Source organism: Globicephala melas, chromosome 7, assembly GCF_963455315.2.
Source record: "Globicephala melas chromosome 7, mGloMel1.2, whole genome shotgun sequence".
Lineage (NCBI taxonomy): Eukaryota > Metazoa > Chordata > Mammalia > Artiodactyla > Delphinidae > Globicephala > Globicephala melas.
In genome coordinates, this window is record NC_083320.1 from 18716499 (window position 1) to 18736863 (window position 20365).

Here is a 20365-nt window from a genome sequence, read left to right on the forward strand (position 1 = left end):
GGCGTTTTACGTTTCCTGCACTCAGCGCCGCCTTGCGGCGAGTCCTGGTCATCGCCTCTTCTCAGCACCTCCGCGCAAGAAAACTTCGGGAGCTCAGCACCGAGTCCGGGGACTCGATCTTGGGAAGAAACGGGCCGCGATGGCCCACCCTCCAGGGAAAAGAGGGCTGAGGGTAGTGAGGAAAGTCTCTTATGGGGAGCCTTGTCTACTTCCTCCCTAGCGTCGCCCCAAAGAGAGGCCTCGACCTCTAAAGAAAAGGAGTTTAGACGCTGGGAAGAACTTCCACATCTCGAGCCAGGAAAGCGCGGTTTTAGCGGAGTGGCCACCGGGTGGCCTGGTACCTCTATCCCTGAAGGTCTCGGCCTGGCTCAGGCCCCCCAAAAAGAAAAAGCGGAGTCAGCCTCGGCTGTGGCGAGCGCCGGACATGTGTCTCAGCACTTTCTATTGTAATCCCCGAGGGCTGCGGCCAGGTCAGCGGTTGCGGGAGAGGCCGCGGCTGCCCCGGGGACACCAGAGCTGACCGCAGCTTGCCCGCTGACTCAGCTCCCCCCCACCGCAGCGGGAGAGGGTGCGGAGAGCGGGCGAGGCCTGGTATAAAGCCCCACACGCCCGCCCAGCTCGCGCGCAGCCTCTCCGCTTCCGTCAGTACCGCGCCCACCCACCGGGTGAATACTCGGTGCTGGGGCGCGGTCTCTTCGGGCCGGGGAGGGCGAGATGGGGAAAAGCCGCTAGCGGCCAGGATCCGGCCCGCGGTCCTTCACCTCCCATCAGGGTTGGGAGAGGTTGGGCGGGGTTGGGCGGGCCTGGGCGGGGAGTGGGCTCTCGAGACGCTGAGCGCTTGGTCCCGTCCCTGTCTGCAGCGGCATGAGCAGCGCCCCTGCACAGGGCCCAGCGCCCGCCAGCCTCACGCTTTGGGATGAGGAGGACTTCCAGGGCCGCCGCAGCCGGCTGCTGAGCGACTGCACCAACATCGGCGAGCGCGTAGGCCTGCGCCGGGTGCGCTCGGTCAAGGTGGAAAATGGCGCGTGAGTGATGCCCCGGCGCGGTTGGGCTGGGTTGGGGGACGCCAGGCTCCCCTGGCGCAAGCTGCGAGACGGGGTCCTCGGCTCCCAGTCCTCCATTCCCCAGACTGTATGTAAGCCCCGGCTGAGAGAGACCCAGCCACGTGGAACATATCTCGGCTTCCTCAAAACTCCCCACCTGCCCCAAAACAAATCATGAGAAAGATTGTATCCTCGTGTGAGCTAAAGGGATAAAGGCGAGAAGCGACCCTTTGCGGGACTCCGTGGGGCCAGTCTGAACCCTGAAGGGGTTCCCAGTGTATTTCTGTCCCTTCCAAAGTTAGATGGCTCTAAGCTTCGTTTAGCAAAAGAAGCCAAATCCCTTCCGCCCGCCCCACCCCGGTCTCCTAGAGACTGGGGCCCTCAAGAAAGCTGAGGCCCCTGAGCTATTGCAGTTTGCTACTGCAGGTTAGGAGGGTTCCTACACCTACCTTTGCAGGGGCCAAAATCCTTGCGATAGGAGTGCTTGGTCGGGTGATCTTCGTAGACTGGAAAATTCCTTCCAGCCTGGGGGCCCTGAGCTGGAAGCCTGGACCCCTCAAACCCCAGATAGAAGCCGGCTTAGGGTCTTTAGCCTCTAGAGGGGCTGGGTTGCCTTGTGATGGGTGTGTTAAGGGAAAGGCCTTGGGTGGAGGCAAAGATCGGTTCTGTAAAAGCAAGGGGGAGGGGGAGGAATGAATGAGGCTGGGGCAGATGCCTCGCAGCTTCCATTATTTTTCCCCAGTTGGGTGGCCTTCGAGTACCCCGACTTCCAGGGACAGCAGTTCATTCTGGAGAAAGGTGACTACCCTCGCTGGAGTGCCTGGAGCGGCAGTGGCGGCCACCACAGCGACCAGCTGCTGTCCTTCCGGCCAGTGCTCTGCGCGGTGAGCACAGCCCTCCCCCTCCCCCTCTGCGTCCTAGCTCCTAGCTCCAGGCCCTGGCCCCACCACAGCACCTGGAAAGACTGTCCCCTCACTGTACGGGGGGTGTAAACACAACTCCTAGATGGGTAGGAGTGGCATTACTTCCCAGAACCAGAGGGGTCTCAGAAATTGTGGAACGTGGGCCTAAGCCAAGCATCGGAAATCAGCACCACGGACAGCCCCGAGACCGTGCAGTCTTGAGCCCCGTTCCTCACACCCAGTCGTCCACAGGTCCGCACATGTCAGCGAGCGCTTCTGTTGTCACACAGCACCGTGAGGTGGGGTGACTGCTCTTAACCTCATACATAGGTGTGGAAATGGGGCTCAGAGGGCAAAGTGATTTGACCCTGGTCACAAAGGTTAACATGAGAATAGAACTCAATCAGGGATCAAGGCTGAGAAGGGGTTAGTCTCTGTGTGTGTGTTTGGGGGGAAGGGGTTGGTAATAAATCAAATACACTGGAGGGGAGGATCTCACTTCCCATTTCTGCCGATTTATCTACCCTACTGGTGAGGCCTGGGGCTGTGTGGTGGAGGACAGAAAGCAGGTGCTGACTCAGCCCAGTTTCTCCATCCCAGGAGGCCAAGGAGCCCTGCAGGGGGAAGGCCCTGGCACAATGGGAGCCCAGACTCAACAAACACTGATGCCCCGGCCTGTACGTTCTGACTTTTCTCTCCACCCTTCTCTGGGTCCTAACCTATGAGAGGCTATGCCCAGGGTGCTGGGCAGGGGGTTGATAGTCAATGCTTCCTTAGGGAAACTGTCTTGCTTAGTGGACCAGATTTCCCTCAGGACCTCTGATTTTCCTCCTGCAAAACATGTCCATGTCAAAAGATGCTCTCTACCCCTGATGTGGAAGTGTCTCTGGGAACAGCCCCCTCAGTCTCACCACTTCAATCCAAAGCCATAGAAGGGACCAGGCTGGGGACCTCTGAGCATCCCAGCTTCCCAGACTGATATGGAGCTGATGGAGTGAACTCTGGGTGTGTTTATGGACCCTGTGTCTTTACAGCTTATGCTGGGCAGAGTGTTGAGGGAGTCGGGCTGAGAATGTATCCTCTTTGGAGGGCCTGACCTGTCCACCCCTACTTTCTTGTGCCTCAGAACCACAGTGACAGCCGTGTGACACTTTTTGAGGGGGAAAACTTCCAGGGCTGCAAGTTTGAACTCAATGATGACTACCCATCCCTGCCTTCCATGGGCTGGGCCAGCAAGGATGTGGGTTCCCTCAAAGTCAGCTCTGGAGCGTGAGTCCTGGGATTGGAACAGGGAAGAAGAGCAGGGAGGAGGGTGGGGACCAGGGAGGAGGGTGGGGACCAGGAAGGAGGGTGGGGAAAAGTGACAGGGGTGCTAAGAGACACAGTAAAGAGAGACATTGGGGGCTAGGGGACGGGGGAGTGAGGTCATGGGAGACTGAGAGGCAAGGGGAAGTGAGATGATGGAGACAGACTGGGAGGGATGGGGCAGGTAATAGGAGAATGAGTCAGGGGGGCAATGTGGGTAGAGGAAGGGATTGAAAACATGGGTGAGGAGGCAATGGAGGGTGGGAATAGGAGACAAGATGAAGAAGGTGTTAGGAAGACCTGGAGCAGTGGACAGGGCAGGGAGAGATCCATGTAGGGAAAACAGAAGCCATAGTTTTGGAGCTGGGGATCGGAGCTGAGAAAGGAGGACCAGACGTGGAGGACATGGGGGGGGGAGCAGAGCCTACTTACCACCCCTGTGCCTTCACTGGCCTAGGTGGGTGGCCTACCAGTACCCAGGCTACCGGGGCTACCAGTATGTATTGGAGCAGGACCGCCACAGCGGGGAGTTCCGTAACTACAGTGAATTCGGCACGCAGGCCCACACTGGGCAGCTGCAGTCCATTCGGAGAGTCCAGCACTAGGCTCCACAGCCCCGGCGCCTCCCATGAGGACCCTCAATAAAGGCTCCTGAACCTGCCTGCCCCTCTTGCCTCCTTTTTGGTGTCTTGCTTTGCAATCTCCATCCTTATCCTTCTGAGGGTCCTTCTCTGCCAACCCTCCCCTCCCCTCTGGCTCCAGGACCCTTGACTGGAGCATACACTGGCTTAGGATGTATGTGGCTGATGGGTCTGAGATGAAAATGCTGGTAAGAATCCTGGGGATCCTGTTAAATGCAACCAGCCCCACACCTCTCCTTGGCAAAGGCCTATCAGCTTGGACCAGGTGTACCGCTAGCCCAGATCGTTCCTTTGCCATCCTCTGGTTTGGGCGCACATAGCTCCACGGCAGGGCTCATAGCTGAATTTCAACCTTCACACCCACCCTGGGCCAGGCTCCAGCATTCGGGGCAGGACCTCCTTAGCTCTGTGCAGCAGCCCTGCTGGGCTCCTCTCTGACCCCCACCCCTACCTTTTCGAGCCCCTATCTTCACCCTGGCTCCCTACCCAGCCTAAGGGAAGCTTGCACCCATTTCCCAGCTTTGTAGAATCTCCGCCTTATAGAGGAGCAAGGGTGTGAGAGGGGTAATTGCTGGGAGGTCCCACTGCCTCCTAGAGGAGATGTGCTTTCTCTGAGCAAAGCCCTAGGCCCTTTGAATAACAATCCCTCGTGGTATTAAGCTCCAGCATTTATTGTACAAAGCATTTGCATACCTTGCCTCTCAGCTGTCTCAAAAACTCCCTCTTCGTTCTTCCTCTTCCTCCCCACTCTTCAGAGGACTAGTGAGCTGCAGAGGCCACCCCTGAGCCACTGACCACAGCGAGCCCGGGTTCTGGGGCAGGTGGTAGAAGCCCACAGCCATGGTGGGGTTGAATGTGGCAGCAGCCATCAGAGTCCGTGGCACCAATGTGGCTTCTTTCCAGCTCCCTCTTTGACTCAGTTTATGATAATCTCGCCCACATAGGCAGGGCCTTCAAGGTCCTTGGGAGGCCCTTCATCCTGTCTCTCAGGGATGCTTGAGTTTTCAAGCCCCTGGTGGACCAATCCATGGGGAGGGGTGGCCCAGATCATTGCCCCAGCCCAGGGGATTCAAAGCGATGTTGGAGAAAAGTCAGATTTGGACCTGGGCATTTCCCAGGGGCCCAGCTGTGCACAGTCAGGCATCTGCTCCCTTGGGAAGAGTCCTGGACCAGAGGTCAGAACACCCAGGACCCAGTCACATAGCATCCCCCAGCCTCAATTCCCTCACCTATAAACTGGGGCTATTGAGTCCTGCCTTGTCTCTCTCACAGGGTTGTTGTGAGGATTCAAGGAGAACTGCCTGGAAATGCTTGTGGTTCAGAAAAGAACTAGGGCACTTACCATAGGACCTCCCTTCCCTGCCTCTCCCCATGGATCTCAGGGTTGGGTCAGGGGACCAAGGACAGAGTTCTGGGTGGGGTATGAATTCTGCTTCATACCTAGATGGGTTCTGAAGTCCATCGCCCCTGTCACATTTGATCCTCCTAATAGCTTCCATTCTTCATCCATTTCACCAATGAAGAAACTGCAGCTCCTCTGAGAGGGAGAAGCCTTGATGAGGTCATCCACTTAATTGGTGACAAAGCCAGGACCTGAACACAGGGCTCCAGACACCAAATCCAGGCTGTTAACCGGAGGCTGACCTGAGCTGTGGCCAAAAGCCTCAGGCCTCAGCAGAGCCCCAAACCTTTGTGGGCTCCAGAGGAGCCTGGGGTTCCTCTGTAGTCACAGGCTCCTAACTGTCCACTTGTGGGCATGGTAATAGTAACAACAGCTAAATATATGCAGCTTTGTCTGAGCACTCAGCATGTGTTATATAAGCCTAATAATTCTGTATGGTTGGTACTATAATCCCCATTTTACAGATGAATAGACTAAGGTACAGAGGTTATGTAACTTCCCCAAAAGCCACGCAACTAGGAAATGGGGGCTCTGGAGTTGAGCCCAGACCCAAACTGGTCTCAGAGCCCAGCAGCCCATCTCTGCACTGCCTGTATTGGGGGCAGGCAGTGGGCAAAGGGAGATCTGGTATCTACCATAAGCTAAGCTGCCTTCCCTCCAGGAAGGTCCATGGTTACTAGGACCACCCAGCAAGATGCTTTCAGGAAGTGGCAGTGTGACCCTGCCAGGGTACGCCCTGTCTCTACAGGTGTCCCCACCTGTACAGTGAAGGAGTTGGGGGAGCTAATATTTGTTGCAGCCTTTGCCAGCATGGCCTTCTAGGTTTTCTTAGACCCACGGGTCCAACTCTGCTCCCCACATTAGCAAATAAGGAGGGGGTGCGCAGAGGCCAGGCTGGGCCCGAGTGTTCTCACCTTCCTACCGTCCCTCTATGCTGGGCAGGCTGATGGTCTGCAGAACACGGTGGGGCTCACACCCAGCCAGGTGCGAGGATGATGGCAGGGAAGCTGCCTGGATTTGCTCATTGGCTGCACTCAGCCAAAGGCCAAAGGGGACGGAGGAGGTCATATCCTTTCCATTGGTGCAGCCGAGACCCCGGTGCAGTACGGTGTGCCCCTCACTCCCTCACAAACTCTTCGCAGAGCCCACCTACCCCTCAGTCCCTGAGTCCTCAGTGAGGTGGGGGTGGGGGCGGAGCCTGAGCTGTTGATCCTTCATCAGCTCGGAGCTGGGATGTCCGGATAGATGCCCACTCTAAGCGCCTCTCCCTTCTGCCTCTGCCTTCCACTCAGAGCATTAGTGGGTGAAACTTGCTGCCTCCCCATTCTTGCAACTCTGGCCTCCTGTTCCTCATTTTCTATCTGGGGAAGTGACAAGAAAGCATGAAGGAGAGAGAGTGAGACCTCGGCTGGACCCTCAAGACCCTCTGCTCCCTCAAAGCCCTGAGTTTTGTTCCTAGGGAGCATCCCAACCTCTCATCTTTCCCCCACCAGGTTCCACCTGCACATCCTGAAGCCTCCACCCCTGTCCCTTTAGGATCCTCTAGGGTCCTGGGATTACCCCCCCCATTTTCCCCTAGACTCACCTCCCACGCTCCTCCTTGGTTCCTTCTGATTTTTGTACCCTCCACCAGCAAGGAGGAACACCCCAGGAGTTAACAGCAAGTGAAGAATGCAAGAGGCCCCACAGAAACCCCTCCCCCAGCTGGACTTCCCAGCCATCCTCAGTCAGGCAACCCAGGACCAGGGATCCTGCAGAAAACCTGCCCACTTCCATCCAAGTGCCCTGAAGTCCCAGGCCTCCTCACCTCCTGAAGTCAAGCAGTGGGAGAGAAAGGCCTTGAGATTATCGATTCTGACCGGAGTCACCGGGTGCTGCATGGCTGCAGGTGGGCTCCTGTCTCAGAGATGCATCTTCAGGCAGCATCCCTCCTTAGTGTGCCCCTCCAGAGCCAGGAAGCCCCACAGGTACCCAGAGACTCCAGGCCACCTGGGAACCACATCAGCTTTGCTAATACCCCCCTTCGCCCCTTTCTCGGAGTGTATTTACTTCCACTCCCCCTGGGTTGGGGGACCTTGTACGGTGCACCTGTTTTAACTCCTCTACTCCTGCTAGAGCAAGGTGCCAACTGCAGCCTAGTTCTGGGATAATCAGGATGGGAATAGTTGTGAGGGTAGATGGTAAGTTGGGATGACAAGGGATGGGGAAAGATAGAAGAGAAATGGTTGGGGGGGATGGAAGGGGGATCACGAGTCACCCATTTGCCACAAATTAGTGAGAACAAACGAATGAGAAAAGGAAGGGAAAGAGAGAGATGGGATGGAGAGGTAGAGAGGAGACAGAAGGGAGATGGGAGGAGGAGGGACTACATGGAAGAAGAAGGAGAGACCTAGAAAGGGGGAGGAAGGACAAGCCACTAAAAGTTGTGCGGGAGACGCCCCAGCGCTGGCCCGGAGGCCTGGGAGCCCCGGAAAGGCAGGAAACCGGGGAAAACAAGAGGGAGACAGGGAAGGAGATCAGGTCTCCAGGGAAGAGCAGAGAGGGGGAGAGGAGAGGAGGGAGGAGTAGCGGGGATGGAGGAAGCGGGGTAGATAAAGGGAGCAACGGCTGCCGACCCGGAGCGCAGCGACAGGAGAGAGGGAGGGAAGCGGAAATTTAAAAGTGAAGATGCAGATAACGCAGCCTGGAGACGGGAACCCGGGTGGGGGTGGGGTGGGGAGAGGGGAGGCGAGTGGAGCGGTGAGGTGGGGGGGGATGGGTGAGAAGGAGGGAGCCCCCTACCCCCTTGTGGCCCCGGGGGTACCAAGGATTGGGGTACCCCGCCCCAATCCTGTTTGCTCAGAGTCAGGGAGGCGGAAAAGAAATGGGCTCCTGACCCCTGCCAGAGCGCGAGGCCCAGGCCCATCCCCCGCGCGTCTCCCGGGTTGCGAGGTGCGGGGGGCTGCCGGGTGCGCTTGGCTGCCGCGCGGCAAGTCGGAGACTTTATTGCGATGGGGCGATAAGAGGGGCGGGGGCGGGGTCCGGGGGGCCGAGGCTGCAGCTCTTTAATTAAAACGGAAATTGCGGCCCCTGCCCGCGCGGGGGCCCGGAGGGTTCCGAGCAGCCTGGTAGCTGGGAGCATCGCTCCAGGACCCCTCCATCCCCCGCCACACCCGGGCAGCCCCCTCCCGCCAGGCCTTGCTGGACCCAGCGCCTTCTCCCTGTCACCCGCTGTCGCCTCGGGCGGGGATCGGTGCCCCGGAGCGCAAAGCCTGACGCGATCCCCCTCTCCCACCCCCACCCCCACCTCCCACCGCCCAGGCCCTGGCGGCGATGAGACAGAGCGGCGCCTCCCAACCCCTGCTGATCAACATGTACCTGCCAGGTACCAGGGACCAGCCGGGGGCTGGAGGCACCAGGACCCGGGGCGGGAAGTCTGGGCTGGGGCTTGGAAAGAGGATACTGCGGTCCAAGGGAAGGGGGCGCGGTCCAGAGAATCGGATCTCTGGGAGAACTGAGCAGTCTAGGGCGCTGGGAGACCTTAAAGGCAGATGGAGCGCTTTGGGGTTTTAGTGTGAGATTTAGAGGACCTGAAGTGAGCCGACTGGGAGCCTGGGAAGCCAAGAGCGCCAGTTCAGCGGCTGAAAGAGCCTGGCAGGGGGAGCAGAGGTCTACAGTGTGGCAGGGGACTCAGTGCGCATGCAGTGTTGGGAGGTTGTGGTCAGCCGGGAGTCTCCTGTGCACCCTCGTGGCCCCTCACCTCCGTGCTCCGACCGTTCCCACCAGCCCAGCTTTCCAGGCGCCCTCTCCTCTCCGGTGGGCTCTGCGCGCTCCGGCTCGCTGGCGCAAACCCCGCTCGGCTTTATAAGGCTCCCGCCAGCCCGTTCAGAAAGCGGATTTCCTTTTTCCTGGACGCGTTTCCTGACTTGGGCGTTATGGAGGGGCTCCGCGCGGCGCGCGCCCGGGCCAGGCTCCGGGAGGAGGAGCCGGACGGATCGGGCCCCCAGCCTCGCGCCGGGGAGCCAAGGCACCCCCCTGTTCCCCCTTGAGCCTTGGCCTGGGGCCCTTTCGGGCAAGTCGGCAACCTCCGCCTCGATCCGCCTGATTGTTTTCTCCTGCTGCCACAGATCCCGTCGGAGACGGTCTCTTCAAGGAAGGAAAGAGCCCGGGGTGGGGGCCGCTGAGCCCCGCGGTACAAAAAGGTGAGCTGGCCAACGGGGTGGACGGGCGGAGGCGAAGACAGTGGATCGGGTCCGGGGTACCCACCGCATACGGACAGGCGCCACTGCCGCCTGAACAGAGGGTGGGAGAGATACGCGATGCTGGGCTTTGGGAAGCAGAGGGTCGGGGCATGGTTGTGGGGAGGCTCGGGGTGGGGGGAACATTCATTTGGCCTTTGGCTCCTGCACCTTCTGAGACCCAGGATTGAACTCGATGGCCAGGGCAGATGAAGATCCTGCCCCACCCCCTTTCAGCTGGGAATGTTTTTCCTGCTGTGGGGCTGGGGCTGAGGTGCTTGGTGTCATTTCCCTACTGGCAGCGGGAGCCCAAGGCATCGGCACCGCCCAGCAAGGTGACCCGGAGAATTATTCCCTGGCCACTCCAGGCCGACTCACCATTAGCACCAGGGCCAGCATCCACCTGCCCCACTGGCCCATGCCAGGCTCTGTGAGCCAAGCCCTCTGGGCCGTTGCAGTTGATTCCCAGGTTGGCCACCCAGTCTCTGCCGGTGGCTAAATTATCCTCGGTTTTGCCATGTTGGCAGCCGAACCTGGCCGGCCTTCCAGGCCAAGCCTCCCCACAGGTCCCCACCCAGTCGGTACCCTAGATCTCACCAAGTTACCGTAACCAGAAAAACAAGGTTGGCAACCGCTTTATCCAAAAGGGAACACAACACCCAACAGGAATGAGCTTCCAAGCCTCTACGCCCCTCAGTACCAGATGCACATTTTAACCCAAATCTTCCCTTGCTTCTGACCCTAAAATTCAACAGTCCTGACCTGGAGCCAGGCAGCTCCTCACCGGGCTGGTGTGGAGGGACTTGGATCAAAATGATGTTGGAGGGCAGCATCTGGGTCCTGAGCGAGTTGTTGAAAAAAGAAGAGTTTCAGCAGGCTCAATTTAAAACAGACAGTTTCGAGGAAAATCCTTTATTCTGAAAGAGTGTGTGTGTGGGGGAGGGCGGGTAATGCTATCAAGATTTTTCTCCAACTGTCTGATTGAGGCTCCAAGACAGAGAAGCAGGAGTTCTCTCTCACTACCCACTTACCCGGGAAAGCCTCCTGGCCGTTTTTAGCACCCCCCCCAAATCCAGACGGGGCAGAAGAGTCTGGAGATTAGCCAAAGATGGGAGGAGGCAGGGAGCCAAGCAGAGAGGCTTCCCGGTCTCCTCTCCTCTTCTCAGAGCGGCGCATCACGCCCCCAGGGAACTACGACACCTTGGTACCCTGGGAATCCCGCCTGTTTCGAAAAAAGAGGCCGAACCGGAGTAGCCCCAGCACCAGACGCTGGCAAGGGTGGGGAGACTTCAGAGGCTGCCATTCCTCTCACGCTTAGGGAGCCACTGTGCCCATTCTTGTCTGATGTGGTACCTCGAGGAAGCCAGCCACCACCTCATCTCCACCTCGGGCAGGGGGTCCAACTGTATGCCTTGTCCGGTGGCTGGGGTGATCCTGCTGCAGGCCTGCTTCTTCCCTCTGGATCTCTGGACGTGGTCCGGCTGGGATGTGGCAGTCTAACCACCTATGTAGGCTACCCTGTGCGGTTGTGCAGGCTCTGCACCGAGTAAGAGCACTAAGCCGAAGGGCTGATATCCCGCCTTTGCTCACCTCCGAGAGCCCTGTGCGTTGGAGCGCCTCTACCTCTATACAGAGGAGGTGACGCTTCCCTTTCTCACCCCAGTTCTCATAAAGCTGTGCGCCCGCGGGGTTGCGTCCTCCTTAGTGGGAGACTCGTTTCCATTGTGCAAAAGCGCGGTACTGGCTAGGGACGGCTTTGCTGATCAGCGCCTCCCTGGCCAGCCGCCCCAGCTGTGCCCAATTGCACAGCTGGACGTGCCCTTTTCCTCCCTGATATCGGTCCCCACCTCCGACTCGGCGGGGAGGGAGGTCGTCTCCCACCTCACCTCTTCCCCCGCCGCTAGCCTCCCTCATCCCGCCGGTGGCTGACTGCCCCGCTTCCCCACAGGCAGCGGCCAGATCCAGCTGTGGCAGTTTCTGCTGGAGCTGCTGGCTGACCGCGCGAACGCCGGCTGCATCGCGTGGGAGGGTGGCCACGGCGAGTTCAAGCTCACGGACCCAGACGAGGTGGCGCGGCGCTGGGGCGAGCGCAAGAGCAAGCCCAACATGAACTACGACAAGCTGAGCCGCGCGCTGCGCTACTACTATGACAAGAACATCATGAGCAAGGTGCACGGCAAGCGCTACGCCTACCGCTTCGACTTCCAGGGCCTGGCGCAGGCCTGCCAGCCGCCCCCCGCGCACGCTCACGCCGCCGCCGCCGCGGCCGCCGCCGCGGCCGCCGCCGCCCAGGAAGGCGCACTCTACAAGCTGCAGCCCAGCCTGGCCCCACTGCCCTTCCCCGGCCTCTCCAAACTCAACCTCATGGCCGCCTCGGCCGGCGTCGCGCCCGCCGGCTTCTCCTACTGGCCGGGTCCGGGCCCCGCCGCCGCCGCCGCCGCCACCGCCGCGCTCTACCCCAGCCCCGGGTTGCAGCCCCCGTCCGGGCCCTTCGGCGCGGTGGCCGCCGCCTCGCACCTGGGGGGCCATTACCACTAGACGGGGCGGCCGGATGCCCCGTGGCCTCTCCCAGACGCCCAGAGCCTCGCTCAATCCCATCCACATCCCGGAGAGGGGCCGGCGCCTCCGCCGCTGTTCCTTCAACCTCAGATTTTACTCCGCCCGCTGCACCCCCCCGGGGGAAGGGGCCTGTAGTCGCCTCAATCTTCCTTTAACACCGGATTTGCCCCCCGCCTCATCCCGCAACCCCCGAGGGAGGGTGACTGTGCCTGCATTTCCTCTAACCTTCTTCTAGACCTCAGATCCCTGAAAGGGGTTCTCGGGTCTCCCCTGATTTTTCCTCCCCTCCATCTGTACTTCCCTCTGGCTTCTGGAAGCCCCTCCATTATGATCCCTCTCTTATTCCAAATTTTCTCTCTCTCTCTCTCTCTCTCTCTTTTTTGTCCCCCACGGAGCTGCCCCGATTCCAGTATGACCGAGGCCCAGCAGAGTCCACCTTCTCCTCCCCTGGCACCTCAGCGGGCTTGGTAAGGGCCGCGTCTCCCTTGACACTTCTAGGTAGCTTCCGGGCCCCCTTCCTCCCGCCCCCAACTTCCCACAGGACTGCCTTGTGTTTCTATTACCTTCCAGACCTATTAAAGCTCCCAAGCTCCCCACTGCCTCTTCTCTCTGTTCTTAGCTGCACCAAAACCTTGACTGGGGTTGGGGGTGGGTGTGGTTGTGGAAAAGGTCGTGAGACGCCCAGCTCAGGCCTGAGCAGAAAGGCCTGCCAAGGAAAAGCTCGAGAGAATGAGGGCAGGCAGGCTTCGGTGCTACTGGAGGGGAGCGCGGAGCCTCTAATGCATGGGCTCCTGCTGCAGCGCCCCTCCTACCTGGCAGTCGAGCCCAGCCTGCCTCATCCGGCCTTCCACTTGCCCCTTCCCCCTACCCCATCCCAACTTCCCTCCCAACGCGCAGCGGCATGCCACCTTCCCCCATCTCACCCATCCTTACGCAAGTTCCTCACCTCCTCCCAACCTCCACCCCACCTTGTCTCATCTTCACACCATCTCAATCTTTCCTCAGTCCCTCCATTTCATCCCCTTCCCCACCTCTCCTCTCCTCTCCATCCTACCTTCACTCAGACTTTCTCTCTCACTCCCACTCACAAACGCTCCCCTCCCCGGTCCCCCTATCTCCAGCACTATCTTTTCTCTGGATCTGCCTCCTCGTTTTCAGGAGGAGGGAATCTCCCCTTCTGCGCCTGCCGCTCCCCTCCGGGCTTGCGGCTGCAACCTCCTTCTCGCGGGCGGCGCGCGCCCTCTGCTGGTCTCAGGAGGGTAAGCCAGAGCCAGGTTTTGCAGCTAAACTGAGAACCCGACACTTCAGGCCAAACTTGGCTTTCAGAGAGGAGGGCGAAAAGGGGGAACCCTAGCCCTGCACCCCAGGTCCGACCTCGAGTATTCTGGGAAGTGGGTCATCCTCCTGGCAGGGCCATTTTCCTCACCACCTGAGGCCCTTTGAATACTTTGCCCACCGGGGGCCACGGCTCTTATGCTTTCTCCGTGCCTTTTACAAAACCTGTTGGCAGGAAAACTGCCTTGAACGCGTTCCTTTAGGCGGAAACAACACGGGGGAGGTACTTGAAGTGATAGCCAGAACTCTGAGCTGCACACCAAGGTAAGCTCATTGCTCCCCCTTCTCCATGGTCCTAGTGTTTCTTTCCCAGGAGCCATATCTCTTCCTGGACCAAAGGTTCCTCGCTAGTTGGTGGGAGAGTGCCTGGGTTCCCACAAGGCAGTTGAGATTTCCCTGTGCCCCATGGGCCGGAAGGGAAAATGCAGGGGGAAGGCAGGAGAACTAAGTGCAGGGAGGGTCTGAATGCCCCTTCCCAAAGGGAATGAAATCATCGAGGTCCACCTAGGGAAAGAGTCTTTACTTCTTTTCATTTCATCTTCACTTTATTTTTTTCTGGTTTTCCAAATAACACACTCAGCATAGAAAATTTGGAAAATACACAATAAGGGCTCCATGAAATATTAGTTGAATTAAGCATGTAATGAAACATGGGGAAAAGTCACCTACAGTCTCATTACACAAAGGCCACTATTTATAACGCTTTGTCTTAATCTCCTTTTTTCTCTGTGCCCTTTGGAATTGAATGGTACCCTGCTTTAGTCCCTTAACATTCTGGTATCAGCATGGTCCATGCCGTTGTTATGCTCTCTAGACTTCATGGGGTAAGAAGGTGTGGGATCATGTATTCCAAGGAGCAGATGGCCAGGGGAGGAATCCAGCCTGGTGAGGGCCTCAGGGACTTAGAGGGAGAGGCAAAGGGCCTCTTTGCAGGGGGCAGAAGTTGGGAGGGAGAAAGAATGCACTGGGAAGACAGAACCAGGTTCCAGAAAGGTCTGGGCTGCTAAGAATTGTGGGTTGAATGTAAAAAGGTGAAATTTCCTGGCAAGAAGTGTGAGGTCCTGTACTTAGATCCTAAAGGCTAGAGTGTGAGACATGCAAGGGTGGTGCCCTGTAGAGCCTATGTGTAAATTAGTGGCGTCTTAGTCAACACAATGTTACACGGGAGCCTGTATGGTAAATGCAGAAAAAAACATTGTGATCTGAGGACACATTGATGCAGCTATGGCACTCTAGGATGCAGGAAATGATCCACTTGCTATAATGATTGTGCCCCCAGCATATTGTACACAGTGTTAGATAACACTTTCAGGAGAAGACCAAACAGACAGAATAGTGGACCCAGGAAGTGAGGAGGAACAATGCTGGAAAACCAGCCACAGGAGATGTGGTCTGGAAAATCATAGTGGGGAAAGAGGCATGGGAGCTGTCCTCAGTTATTCAAAGAGATGTCCTGTGGCAGAGCACCTGGATGCGTGTACTGGGACACACGGTAGAAAACTACAGTGAGACATATATGTCAGCCTGATCTAATGGAGAACCTTCTGCTATGGACCATGATGAGGAGTGCTTTGTCACTGGAGTGTTCAGCAGACCCTTCCTTGGAGGTTGAGAGGGGAGGTGTACTAGGTGACTTCAACCTTGAGACTCTTGAAGTCCTGTGAGTGAGTTGCTAAAGGAGGGATTTAGACATCGTTGGGAAGCTGGGGGATGTCTTGTTAGATTAGGGGGTCTTCTTACCTGTGATATCACATCCTTAAAGCTCACCTTGCCCCTCTGTTCTTTCCTGCACGAAGAGCCAATTTGGGAAGCTGATATATAGGACTGGGCATTGGAAAACCCGAGTTCTGGTCCCAGATTGTCAACTGACTTGCTAGTTAACCTTCAGATAATTCTGGGATTCCATTCACTGTGGTCTTGGGTTGACTCTACTCCACCCAAACCCTGATGAAGCCACACTCATACCACACTCAGCTTCCTGTGATCCAGGCCTGTCCTCATTGACCCTTAACCTCTTGGTCCTTGGCTCTCCCAGATATTGATCCCACCATTGCTTCTCTCTCCCAGTCCAGGGTCCAGCCCCTCTCTCATTCCCTGAAGGTCTGAGCCTTTTCTCTATCTCTTCACTCATGTCATTGGTGAAAATATGGCTCACTTCCCCACCCCTTGCCGCGTGCTTGCACGACAGAGTTTACAGAACACTTTCACATCCATTGTTTTATTGATCGCCTCCAGGGTCATGGAGGAAGATAGGGCAGGGATTGCTTTATCCACTTGGAGGATGAGTAAACCAAAGCCCAAGATGTTAAAAAACTTGGCCAAAGTCTCAGGGCTTGTTCTAGGACCTGTGCCTCTGGTTCCTCACCAGGCCTTTTCCCAGTGCTCGGAGTGGTTTCTCCATCGTCCCAAGTGGCCTTGGTCACTGTGTTTGTAGGACCACTCCCCCGCCCTCCCGGGATTACACAGACCCGTGTGTCCTCCAGTAACGTGTGCTCCTTGTGACCAAGCTCCACTTGCCGTCATTTGCAGATGGAATCAGAAGTCCAGCTAGCATGCTGTGTGAGGACATCCATGCCCACACACTGCCCTAGACCTGCACAGCCACAGAGAAATGATTTCACCTAGGGCACCAAGGCTTACAAGGCATTTTCTCATACATAAGCCCATGTGACCATAGACAGACATCAAAATGCATTAGATCTCACTGTGATGTGCTTTTCTCAGAGCCCTCTGCTTTTTCGGCCTTCATTTTCCCTTCAATGTGTCTTTGAAATGCACTTAACTTGTTCCTCAACCTCTTTTTATAATTCACATCAAGTAGACCTGCTGATAATAAAAATGTGCCCTACCATTCATTGAACCTGACTCTGCGCCAGGCTCTGCCCTGTGCTAATGCTTTACCTGTGGTCTCTCCTTTGACTTGGCCACACCTTGCCAGGTGGGGATGGTTACCTCCACTTTCAGATGAGGAAACTGAGGCTTGGAGAAGTTAAGTGACTGGTTCAGCCTGTGACCCCAGAGCTCAAGTCCTCACCCATCACACCAGATCCCCTCTCACTGGGCCTTCCTGGAAAGCTTCTTCATGTGGATGTGACCTGCAGACTACCCATCGCAGACATACTCCATCTAATTGTCTAGTCGTAGCAGAAAATGACAGGTTATAATGGACATATTGATGACTTGTCTTACGCATGTCTTTAGTTAGTTAGTGCCTCTGTCTGATTTAAAAAAAAAAATCAGACTGTTCTCTTGCCCCACTGTCTTTTGCAAGCCTTCACTTTCCTAACTGTGCTTTGAGTAGATCACTGTACTCTAGGGCGTGGCTGAGGGTCTGACTACAACTTGACTTTGGTGGCAATTCCTACATCAGTTTGGTCAGCAAGATTTTCCCCTGCCCTCCTCTTTCCTGGGATGGTGGGTCTTGAGGCAAGTGGCCCAATGTCCCATTGACTGTAACTTTTTCTATTTCTGAGAATTCTCTCCTACTGGATCTTCTTTGCTATTTCCTCCTTTCCTTTCTTTGTAAAAAAAAGGCATGATGGTTAAGTGCAAGGGCTCTGGGGCTGGACATCCTAGGTTCAAGTGCTGGCTCTGTTACTTACTAGCTGCGTGACCTCGAGCAATTTACTTACTTCTTTGTGCCTCAATTACTCCATCCGTAAAATGGATATGATAATAACAGAACCTACCTCATAGGGTTGAAAGAATACATGATTATATAAGTACCTTTGTACACATATCAGTGTTTTCTATTATTAGACAAACAAATAAAACAACCCCAAAGAAAGCAAGCACCTGCCTCTTCCCCTCCAGTCCCAATCAGATGCCCTCCACGTGTCCTGGGAAGGATCTTGAGTGGCTACGTCTACTTTTCTAAGCCAGTCACCCACCTGGTGAGCTTCACCAAGAACCAGCCTCTTGACTGGTTATGTGGCCACAACCATCACATGGGCCAGCCTCCTATACTCCGTGCATCCTCCATGTCTTTACGGGGTAACTGGAGAACGTACTGAATTGAAAATGATAGGATCTCAGCTAGTTACCAGCCGTGTGACTTTGGGAATATGGCCCCACCACTCAGAGAATTCATTTTCTCCTTTAAAATATGGATAATTGTAATGCTTACTTCCTATGGTTAGTATGTGGATTAAATAAAAATAGTATTAGCAATAGCGCTTAACACACTCTATGACACATTTAATAATATCCTAAAATTTTTCTCAAAACGACAGACACAGCTAGCTCAACCCCCCTCCCCACCCCAAGCTGCATGCTCCTCACTTCCTGTAGTGGAGTTGTCATTGGGAAGTGATTGCCCAGCCAGGGACTAATTTTCCAGCCCTCCTTGCATCTTGGTGGGAGCCATGTGCCTTGTTTTTGCCAACAGAATATGAATGAAAATGATAGTATGTGTTGCTCCTAGGCCAAAACATTTGGAAATGGATGTGCCTTCTCCATACTCTCTTATTCCCTTTCTGCCACCTGGATTTAGAGGACGACTAGTTCCTTAGAGATGGCAGAGCTCCATTATGAAAGGATCCATCATAGAGAGAGAAATCACTCATCCACATGCATTGGACTATTACATTTAATTTGGAGGTTTCCTTTTAACAGCAACAAACATTACCATAACTAATACTCAAATCACATTTAATCCTTACAACAATCCTCCGATATAGACATGATGATTTCCCTGATTTTATGATGAGAAAACTGAGGCACCGAGAGGTTAAGTCTAGAGTCACATGGTGAGAAAGGGCAGAGCAGAGTCTGAACCCAGTCTGACTTCAGAGGCAGTGAGTTCTTTTAACCACTAAGGATGTGAAAGAGCTTTATACATTAAAGTGTCCTAGAAGTAATAACAAAGGCTAATACTTATTGAACACTTGTGTGTCAGGCACTATTGAAAGAGCTTTACATTCATTTAATCCTCACAACCTTTTGGAGTTGGGTCTAGTATTATTCCCATTCTATAGATGAGGAAAACTGAGGCACAAAATATTAAATAAGTTGGTTGGAATCACAGTGCTGCTAAATGGTAGCAAGGTGATTCAACCCCAGCAGCCCAGTTTTCACTCCCTTCCCCATCCCTTATTCCCTTGATCATCTCTCATGGAGGAATGAGCAGATTTTGAGATTCTGAGAAGCCCAGGAAGTGGCAGGACTATTTCCCCAAATCTCAGCCCAACCCCAGGCTAGGTTCCCAATTCCAGTGCTCACCTGGGTTCCAGACAAATAACAGAGTGAGAAATACATTTTAGAAGTCTTGTAGCCAATGTGACCCTTGCATTTATCTCAGAATGCATGATGGAGTAGAGGGAGCCCAGATGGACATGGATTCAAACCCAACCTCTGTCTACTCCCTGTAGGAATGAGAAGGCTACTTTCTCTGAGCCTCAGTGGCCTCATCTATAAAATGGAAACGCTGATTATACCCACCTTGTTGGTTTGCTGCAAGGGCAGAGTATGTGCCTAAAGATTCCAGCTTGGAGGACTGCTCCAAAAATGTCATCCCCCCAGCACTGACCAGCCCAGAACAGACACCTGCCCTGGGAGCTCAAACCACCTCCCCCAGTCTAATCCCCCAACACTGCATCCCACTTCTCCTTCCATGAGTCGGAGAAGCTCCTTCCTTGAGATTCTGTGAGGTTGTGGGAGGAGGAAGTAGCAGAGGAAGGCTGGAAGGCCAGACCCTGGGTTCCTTTTTCTGGAAGAGGAGACCAAGTTGCTTAGCAACACAGCAGAAGTTGTCAGGGAGGCTCCATGCAGGGCTATCCTTTATCATCCTGCAACATGGAGAGATCTGGGGATACACTAGACGGGGAGATGAGTGGGGAAAGTAGGGAAGAGTCCCAGGCTCTGATGGTAACCTCTGGGCTTCATTCTCCTTTCCTGTGATCACCTTCCCAATTCTCCAACTCTTTCCCCTTGGTTTTCTACCTTTGACACACAGAGGCAGAGAGACAAGTTCTAGGGTCCATCCCGTACACACATCTGTCCATTGGCCATGTCCGTAACCATGTGCCTAAGGGCCAGATTCAGGACCACCTTATATGTATATTGTGCTTTACAGTTTACAAAGCACATCCATATATGTGATTTCACCATATACAACAGCCTCTTTAATTCCTGTATGACAGACGAGGGAAAAAAGTCTGAAGGTCCCACCGTGAGGAAAGAGCAGGGCCCAGATTTGCTGCAAGTCTCAGCATATTTCCACTACATATCGTAGCATGGATGTCAGTACAGGCTTTGGCATAATGTCGTGCCTGCTATTCCATGTCCTCACAGTTTGAAGATTCTTAATGCCTAGTGTCCTAAGGTGCCCTCAAGATGCACCTTTCTCCACCCTTCATCACAAAGCAGGTGAGATGAGGAGGCAGGTTCAGCTGTTCTTCCCTGCTGGGGCAGGGGGATCCCTGGAGTGGGGAGTCCCAAGAGAAGCCTAGTCTCCTGGCCCAAATGCCTAGACTCAGGAATGCTGCTGTGCTGGGCCAGGCTGGCACAAGTATCTACCACCAGCAGCTGAAGCAAGTCCCCTGGCTGGCATCCCAGAAAGAGGCATGTGGGTCCCACTAGGGCCGAGGCCTGGCAGCAAGGAGTAAACACATGTCACCCAGGTCACAGATTGCTCATGGGAGGCCCAGACCTCTAGGACTCCCTACTGCCTCAAGGGCCAGCAGAGCTGGTCAGAGCAGCTCAGGGCTCCATTCTGGACTTTGTCTTGGTCCCTTAATTCCTCTGTCAAAATTTATTAATAGTCTGACTACCATAGCAATGGTAGCTACCCCAACAAAAATAATATTGTCATTCTTATTATAGCCATTTGATAAGACACCACAAATCTGAGATTCTTGTTTCCATCTGAAAGATGAGAAAACTGAAATTCAGAGAGGTTGAATAACTGTCTTACAGCAACAGCTAGTAAATGTAGAGTAGGGACTCAAACCTCTGACTCCTA

General features: G+C 55.3%; 2 protein-coding genes across 2 annotated transcripts; both read left to right on the forward strand.

The window, feature by feature from the left end:
* The first annotated feature begins 612 nt into the window (after positions 1–612).
* Positions 613–3888, forward strand: CRYBA2 (crystallin beta A2). The gene is made up of 5 exons (XM_030834083.2): positions 613–665; positions 861–1025; positions 1786–1927; positions 3072–3214; positions 3708–3888. Exons 2-5 carry the CDS (start codon positions 865–867, stop codon positions 3853–3855), a joined length of 594 nt encoding a protein of 197 aa, XP_030689943.1. The 5' UTR covers positions 613–665; positions 861–864; the 3' UTR covers positions 3856–3888.
* A 4717-nt stretch (positions 3889–8605) lies between these two features.
* Positions 8606–12048, forward strand: FEV (FEV transcription factor, ETS family member). Its single transcript, XM_030856402.2, has 3 exons — positions 8606–8657; positions 9400–9474; positions 11459–12048. The coding sequence occupies exons 1-3, from the start codon at positions 8606–8608 to the stop codon at positions 12046–12048; spliced, it is 717 nt and encodes a 238-aa protein (XP_030712262.2).
* The last annotated feature ends 8317 nt before the right edge of the window (positions 12049–20365 follow it).